Below are 8,822 nucleotides of genomic sequence, written 5' to 3'. Positions count from 1 at the left end.
AAGATGTTCTCGGTCATTTAGAACGTGGCAAACACAGCCGAAAACATGAAAGTATTTGAAATTTGGTTTTCTCCCCATGAGGATTTCATAGGAGGTCATGGTGGAACCACTCCTTAGAAACACACGTTTGGAAATGTGAGAGGATGTGTTCAAGGTTTCGCCCCAAAACCTTTTTGACACATTCTTTGAGCTTAGCATGACTCGTGCCATTTCTTGAAGAGTTCGATTCTTCCTTTCAGCTATTCCATTTTGTTGCGGAGTTTTAGGAGCAGAAAATTCATGAGAAATTCCTTTCTTTTCGCATAGGGAAGTAAAACGAGAATTTTCAAACTCCTTGTCATGATCAGTCCGAATTTTAACTACCCTCAAATCATGCAAATTAGTTATTCCAGCATGCAATTTTTTGAAAACATCAAAAATATCTGATTTTTCTCTTATAAAGCTTACCCAAGTGAAACGAGAAAAATCATCAACACAAACAAGTGAGTATTTCTTACCACCCAGGCTTTCAACATCCATTGAACCCATTAGATCCATGTGCAAAAGTTCAAGATACGTGTTGTCCCAAAGTGTTGCAGCACGGGGTGTGCAACATGGGTTTGTTTACTTTTTTGACACAGTACACAGACATAAGAGTTACCTGAGCTCAAATTTGGCATACCTCTCACATCATCAAATTTACACAGATTCTTCAGAGTCTTGAAGCTCGCATGTCCCAATTTTTGATGCTATAGGTCCAAATCACTCAACTTGACACTTCGGCACCCATCGCCTTCTCCAACCAGATAGCAATTGTCAGCAGACCGAGTACCTGACATTACACAAACATTTGCATCATTAAGAACTTCACAATTATTTTTGTTGAACTTAACATGTAAATCATCATCACATAGTTGACTTATGCTTATTAAATTCGAATTAAATCCTTCAACATGTAGAACGTTGTGAAGTTCAGGAAGGCCATCAACATTCAGTGTTCTTTTTCCAACTATTCTTTCTTTGTCACCACCACCATAGGTTACACGCCCACTTTTTACTTCAATGTAATCCGTGAGGTGTTCTTTAGATCCAGTCATGTGGCGTGAACACTCACTGTCAAAGTACCATGCACCTGCAATGTTAGTTTTTAAAGAAGTATAAATGACATTGCATCGAATCACAGTTTTGGGTACCCATATTTTCCTCGTGGAAGATTTCTTGGTTGCGGTGTTGTGCTTGGTGTTGGACAACACTTTGTGCAACACCTGCTTTGAGTGCCAATTCAGGTAATCATTTCTCAGTTTGTAGCAAAAGGGTTTGATGTGCCCAGACTTATAACAGTAGAGACAGATAAAACATTGCTTTCTTTGTTTAGGTTCAGGGCTGATACTGTCTTCTCGACTTGAGGCTTCTTGGGTGGAGGAAGAAACTTTGAAGGTGAGCAGGTTGAACTAGGTGTTTTCAGCTTTGAGTTTGATTCAATTTTCATGGGTGGATTTAGAATTGATGGGTCATTGGAGTCTTCTACACCCTTCACAAATACTGTAGTTTTTGAACCAGCTTTGGACGACTCACCGTGTTCATAAGTACTTTTGATATAATCAAGACCAGTCCTTCCCTCATTTCCCATGTTTATCATTGTGTCAAGTTTAGATGAGCTTGAATTGAATTTAGCGAGAGTCATTGATGCCTTATCAAGCTCGTCTTTAACTCGACATAGTTCTAAATCCTTCTTACTCAGCAAAACTTCAAGACGAGTTAAACTACTCTTTAAATCAGTGTTTTCTTTTGAAAGTATTGAATTTGACTCAAACCTCTTGAGCCAATCACCATATAGTTCTTCGTACATCATCTGTACGATCTCAATAGTGAGTTCTTCCTCATCAGTGTTCTCTATTGATTTGGCATTGAGGCACATTGATTTTGACATGGTGTTGCGGCGAGGTGTTGCCACACCAGTCGCAACACCAAAAGGATTGACCTGCAGTTTATAGATATATTTCTGGATGGCAGAGAGGGGGGTGCAATCATCTCCTTCTTTCAAGTCACATTCTTCATCTGTATCATCGTCACTCAAGGAGACTGCCATATTTTTATTTCTGCGAAGTCGATTTGCACACTCATTTGCATAGTGCCCAAACCCAGAGCATTCTCGACATTGGACTGAATCAAGTTTCGTAGCTTCTGGTCGACCTGATGAATTGGTTCTGAATCTGGAATATACTTGATTCGGTGCTGTTGTTTTATTTCTTTCAAAAGGGATAGATTGTGGTCTTGGTGTTGATCCAGTTTTCTTCTTGTCTCTCATTCTTTTCAGGTAGTCGCCAAACTTCTTTGTGATCAAGGAGATTGATTCCTCACCAAGATCAGAATCATTCGCCTCTTGAATTAGGTTATTCAATGATTCATCAGTAGATTGTAAAGCAAAAACCTTTCCAGTATTTCTTTTCTGCAGATCTAGATTCATCTCAAAAGTTCTGAGCGAACTTATCAGGTCCTCCAGATTAAGTGTAGAGGTGTCCTTGGATTCATTGATGGCGCACATTTTGATATTAAAAAGCGTTCAGGAAGGGATCTCAGTACCTTGCTAACCAATCTTTCATTTGACATAGGATCACCGAGACTAAAGGACTCATTTGCAATGTCACGCAATCTTCGATCATATTCCACAATAGTCTCATTTTCCTCCATCCTTAAATTCTCGAATTTTGAGGTTAACATTCTGAGTTTGGTTCTGCGAACACTTTCTGACCCTTCGCAGTGCTTTTGAAGAATGTCCCAAGCTTCCTTGGCAGAGATGCAGTTAGTTATGAGACTAAACATATTGATATCAACAGATGTGAAGATAGCATTGAGTGCCTTCGAATTGAAGTTCGAGGTTTGGACTTCATCATTGGACCAAGTACTTTCTGGTTTACTTCTGCTATCATCATCATCATCATCATCATCATCATCAACTGTTCTAGGTGGAGACCATCTGTCTAAGACACGTAGCCACGCTCTTTCTTCGATAGATTTGATGAACATCCTCATCTTGACTTTCCAGAGGGCAGAGTTTGAACCATCCAGAACTGGTGGTCTGAACGCATTGCTTGATGCTAGTGAATCCATCATGTTATTAGTATAGTTCTTGTACGAACAGCAGAATGTCAGAACCAATCACTTAGTATATCAAGTGTTGGCTCTGATACCACTTGAAAGGGTTGGTGCGTATAACCGTACAGAAAATAAATAGATTAAAGCTAGTTTATCAGAATTCGGTGTTGTGCACGGTGTTTTCAACACGACACACAACATGACAGCGGAAATTAAATATTAAGCATATATATAGAATTTTTAATAAATGAACACTTAGGTTAAATTATGCACAAGTACTAATACTTGTGCGATGCCTCATGACGAAAAATTCACTAGAGAATATGTAAATCGTTTACACCAAAATTAACACTAGTGAGATTAAACAAAACTAAATTCCTTAGTGTCAAGGAATTGAATTGCATCAAAAACTCAAAGTAAATACTAGATGCAACACGTATTATTCAAACACAAAACCATAAAACACCCTTCGAACAAACAATCTGCGTCAGTGTTGTTCTTGGATGTTGGCAACACCAATCAGCAACATATTCGATGTAATCACTCCAGCTTCTTATGTAAATCTTCACGACTGAATTCACTCCAGCAAAGATTCAGTGGTCGTCTGTTGTCCTTTTCTCTCCTTCACGCCGCGCTTTGAATCTGTGTCCCACTTTCTTATATACAGTAATTCTTTAACCTAAATCTTCAAGGATACTTCCACCTACAAATTAAGAAACTAGAGTTTTATAGGAATCAAACTCTATTACCTTATATCTTATAGATAATTTTCCAACTTAAGTAAATAATTCCTAATAATAGGATTCACTATATCTAGGAAAACAAATCTATCAAATTTAGTCTAGAAGTGCAAAATCGAAAACTCAATCTTAATTAAATTAGGAATCAAATATTCCTTTCAAACCGTAACTAAATTTAGCGAAAAAACCATGGGCAAATTACCACAGTTTTAAAATCGTAGCGACAGTTTCAAAATAGTGACGGAATATAAAAACCGTCACATTAATTACATAACGATAGTTTTTCAAATAATTATGTCGCTAATTGCAACGAAATTTTTTAAATTCAATGTCTTCTCAAATTTAAATTTGTAAAATCAATTTCAAATCAGCGACGATTTTCAAAAATCAGTCGCATTAATTACATAGAGACAGTTTTTTCAAATAATTATGTCACTGATTGTCACTAATTGAGACGAAAATTTTAAATTAAATGTTGTCGCAAGTTTCAATTTTGAAAATCTAATTCAAATTAATGACGATTTTGAGAAATTTGTCGCTACTTACTTGTGTTAAAATCAAGCCTTTCGTGATGATGAAAAGTAAATCCGTCAAGTAGACTCAATTTTTTAATTAAAAATTATAAGTTCCAACATTAATATACAATTTCGTAATAGAATTTAATTAATTATAGTATGTACGAGAATATCATGTGTGCACAATATCCTGATATAACTATTTTCGGTGTTGAGGTATTGTTGCAGACAAATTTTTTGGGATGGTTCAAATTCTTTGTCAGACTATATAATTAATATTATTAATTACCGAGCCATGTATACATCAAATAATTTAATATTTGTCATAGGCAACATTGCAGAACAATGAATTCGATTATCCTATGATTAAGAAAGTTGCATTCGGACTGTGCAAAAAGCGAAAAATTATCAAGGTTATTGTGTCAATGAGTTTAATTTCCATGCTGTTAATTATATATTGTAAAAGGTCTCAAAAAATTCAGGGGTTCAAGTTCACGGCCTTTCAAGTCATGGTGAATGTACCGAATTTTATGGTCAGCTCGAAGAGGTAATGAGGTTGAATACTCTGGTTTGCCACTGAAACAAATCATATATTTTTTAAAATGTTCTTGGTTTGATACTCATCCTAGGTTAGGGATACGCATACACAAGAAGTTTGACGTTGTCGATGTTAATTAGAAAAGAGTTTAAGTTATTACGAACCATTTGTATTTGTTACACAAGCTTTAAAAGTTGTGTACTTGACTTTCCCAACAAGTAAAAGAGCGAATTCAGATTGGCTACTCGTGAGCAGTTTAAGAAAAATAGCATATGTCAACAAAATAGAAAATCATGCGATCGAAACTCAATTCTTGTTGACATCACCAAATCTTGTTGATGCCATGGTTCTGTACAATAATGATCTTGATGTGAACAACATTAATAGTGATAGAGATGGTGTTCAAGCATCAATCAACGATATATTTCACTACGACAGTGACAATGATTAGAGTTATCAGTGCATGCAAGTTTTTTTTTTTTTACTTATGGTTGTTTTTCTTCAATATGCCTTGTCTTTCTTAGTGTAATATAATGCTCTATTTATGTTGTTGCTTCTGTTTAATGGACTTAATGCAAAATTTGAGATTGATAAATTTCAGTTTAAGTATTGACATATCAGTTTCATGCTTGAAATTCCACATATTTTTTCATGTAATTTGTTTACTTTCAATTTCTAAGTATACATTATGTATGACTTCACAGCAACCGGACATAACGCATGTGGATAACCGTATAGTTTTATCAGTGCAGAATGGCGTGTAAGTTGTTTTATTATGTTAAATAAATTATTAAAATAAATAGTATTATATTAATTAGTACATATTTTGAAGTTTTTTAATTTATTACAATATTTAATTAAATTATCTATAGCGAATTTATGTCGAATAATGGTAATATGTCGGATATATTACTTCAGGATTCGCATTGTAGACCTGCCTTAGTGGGCTTTCAGGAAGTAACAAAAGTGAGCTCGTCGTAAGTACTAAAATACTGAAACTTTACTTTGTTTTTTAGATTGATTTTTTATATGTTAAATTTTGTTAATTTTCATTTAAATGAATTATAAATGTTACTTCAAATTTTCGTGGACCAAAGAAGATGACGAGTTGATCAGAAATTTGTGGTTTAGGCAATGTGGTAACCTTTACCGTCACACCATACACTCGTAGAGAACCTCTGGGCGGTATTTTCAGATAGTAAGCAAAGAACAATGGGCCAGTTGGTATGCTGTTTGGCAAAGTCAAGGTTGGAAGGCAAGAGCTTCAAAGAACAAGGACAACAGACAGCAAGCCTGCTGGCCCAGGGACTGGCAAGACCAATCATATTGAAGGATCTTAGTCATATGCTGAATATGGAGCTACTCTGGTAAATAACTTGTTTATTTTCAAAATTTTATATCGGACGTATTTCTTATAATCATACTTAGAACAGTAAGTAATATTATTATTGTTGTTTTTATTCAATTTTGAATGCAGCGTCAACGGCATTAGCGATACCCAACATAATGGGAGATATACGAACACACACATAGGCATGAAGATTGTAATTCGTTAATGAACGGTCAAGACGTGTGAATGTAAGTTTTATATGTTCGAAATTTATTGAAATAATTTTTAAAATGATAATAATTCAAATATATAATAAATATTATATTCTTCCTCATAGGAAGCTATGAAGACATATATATATTGCCGAGTTGTTGATGCCCTTTGAGTGTGAGACGATTTCGAAAGCTCCTAGTGCACAAGAGATCAACACCATATTCAAGTTGGTGACAGGTTGGCCTCAAAAAGGAAGATGTATGGTTGTGGATCCATGGCTTCCATTATTTACCTGAAGAGATGGCTCAATGCCGACGTGGATGTTCTAGTAATGCTGGGAGTTCGAAGGCAATTACTATTGAGGAGACCCAAAAATTGAAAGAGTATTTAATCGCAGCAAATGCGCGGTCTAATGTACTCATGATAGAATTTCAAGAGTCCAAGAAGGAGAACAAATTGTTGAGGACTCGAATGTCCTATTTGAAATTTTTTTATATATAATATCATTCGGATTCACTTTGATATATATTAGTATAATATAATTTTTTGAAGAAATTTTAACTTAATTTATTATGTTTGATAAATATTCAAATGCATTAATAAAATAAAATAAAAGCATATTAATAATTAAAATTCTAAATATAAAAAATGTAAAATTTATTAATTATAAAATTTTAAATATTATTATTTTATTAAATAAATAATTTAGCAACGGTCTTTCTAAAACCGTCTCTAATTTTGATGGTTATTAATTCAATCACTAAAATAGCGATGGTTTTTTAAAATCCATCGCTAATGGTTAACGACGATGATATAGAGATGAAATTCAAAACCATAAATCACTCTCTTTTGTGTGATACTCCTCGACCAACTTTCATTCTTACTTTTGCCCAATTTTTCTACTGAGGTAAGGTTTTATTTCAAGAATAAATAAGCGCTTTAGTAAGTGATGTATGACATTTTTTTATTTTATGAACTTTTTATACAGATTTGTGATATTTGAATTATTTTCGTTTTGTGAAATTAAATCTATAATTTTTTCGTAATCTTTTGATTAATTGCAATGTTGTGAAATTAAATTTATAAATATTTTGAAATAGTCGTCGCACAAAGAAAATTAAATTTCAGAAAGGTCAAAAAACAATTTAAATTTTATATGTATAAAAAACAATTTAAATTTTGTGAAAAGTAAAATTTCCAATATTAATAATGTTGATTACATTCATAAAGGTCAAAAAAAAAAAAAAAAAAGCTATTCCAAAGCTGAAAGTGAAAACGAAGGAATAATACAGACAAGGTAACAAAAGGCAGTACTGATGATAAGAAATGTACGTATTCGATTCTCCACCCTAGCTAGCCAGCTCCCACAATCACGTCCAGATTCATTCTTCCGAGGGTTACCCTGTTGATTAACCTGAAAATGAAGTTATGAAAAACTTGCAGAAATTTTACAGTTAAAATTATATTATATGTATACAGAATATTATATGTGTATATCAGTGTGTGTGTGTATATATATATATATATGGAAGTTAACATGACATATAAACCAGGTGTTCACCAGAGTTCCCCTGAAGTACTCTTCATGACGGTGGGATTCAGGCGTCTGCAGATGGATCCTGAAGTGTTTGGTGGAACTCCGGGGATCATTTGGTGGCATATATAGTTATGTTTTTATTTTAATTTTTCCCGAATTTGTTGTTGTGTTGGTTCTTCTTTTTTCATTTATTTCTTTCTTTTCTCGGAGCAAGTTTGTAGGGATCGATTGCTTATCGTTTTACCAAAAATTATAGCTTATGGTAACGAGATAACGGTGCAACTCAAATCTTTTAAATCATTCAACAACTCAAATATCACGTTTCGATTGCTCTAACCAAAATAAACAATTATTGTAGTTACATGACATATTTTCTTGCCAAAATTCAAGTTCGACAAACTTTAAATCCACTGTATTATACTACTCTCATAAGTCATAACCAATTCTATAATTTTTCCTGAACAGAAATCTGGATTATCCAAAATTTTCTTTTAACCTCGTTAAAAACGTATGTTAATTTAAAAACATTACATAGATCCATGCCAAATCAGATATGTTACCACATGATCATACAGAAAATAAAAAATAAAATTCTCCGGACACTCATGATATATATGATAAAACTTATCTATAAAACACAGTCATAAATTAAACATATTATTTTTCAATTATATTTCAAAATATATAAAATTGCATAAAATGCATATTTATATTTATTCATACAATGTGTTGATAAATTATTCTTTATATTCAGAAAAAATTAAAATCGGTAGAATTAGTATATTTATATTACATATAATTTCAAAAATTAAAATATATATACCAATCTATTTTTAAACTTTAAGCATGATATCTATTTGAAATTGGGGAAAAT

At 33.3% G+C, this 8,822-nt stretch overlaps 1 protein-coding gene and 1 long non-coding RNA gene across 2 annotated transcripts; one reads left to right on the top strand and one right to left on the bottom strand.

Annotated features, from left to right (window-relative positions):
- Nucleotides 1–728: 728 nt before the first annotated feature.
- On the bottom strand, nt 729–3,093 carry LOC140806800 (uncharacterized). The gene is made up of 3 exons (XM_073163332.1): nt 2,563–3,093; nt 1,312–2,500; nt 729–1,111 (listed from the first exon to the last, which is right to left on the bottom strand). The coding sequence occupies exons 1-3, from the start codon at nt 3,091–3,093 to the stop codon at nt 729–731; spliced, it is 2,103 nt and encodes a 700-aa protein (XP_073019433.1).
- A 2,861-nt stretch (nt 3,094–5,954) lies between these two features.
- LOC140806575 (uncharacterized) lies at nt 5,955–6,884 on the top strand. The gene is made up of 3 exons (XR_012112590.1): nt 5,955–6,235; nt 6,346–6,446; nt 6,536–6,884. It is a non-coding gene; the product is annotated as an uncharacterized lncRNA (long non-coding RNA).
- Nucleotides 6,885–8,822: the final 1,938 nt, after the last annotated feature.

This window comes from Primulina eburnea, chromosome 12, assembly GCF_022965805.1.
Source record: "Primulina eburnea isolate SZY01 chromosome 12, ASM2296580v1, whole genome shotgun sequence".
Classification (NCBI taxonomy): Eukaryota; Viridiplantae; Streptophyta; class Magnoliopsida; order Lamiales; family Gesneriaceae; genus Primulina; species Primulina eburnea.
This window is presented reverse-complemented; position numbering and strand designations above follow the sequence as displayed.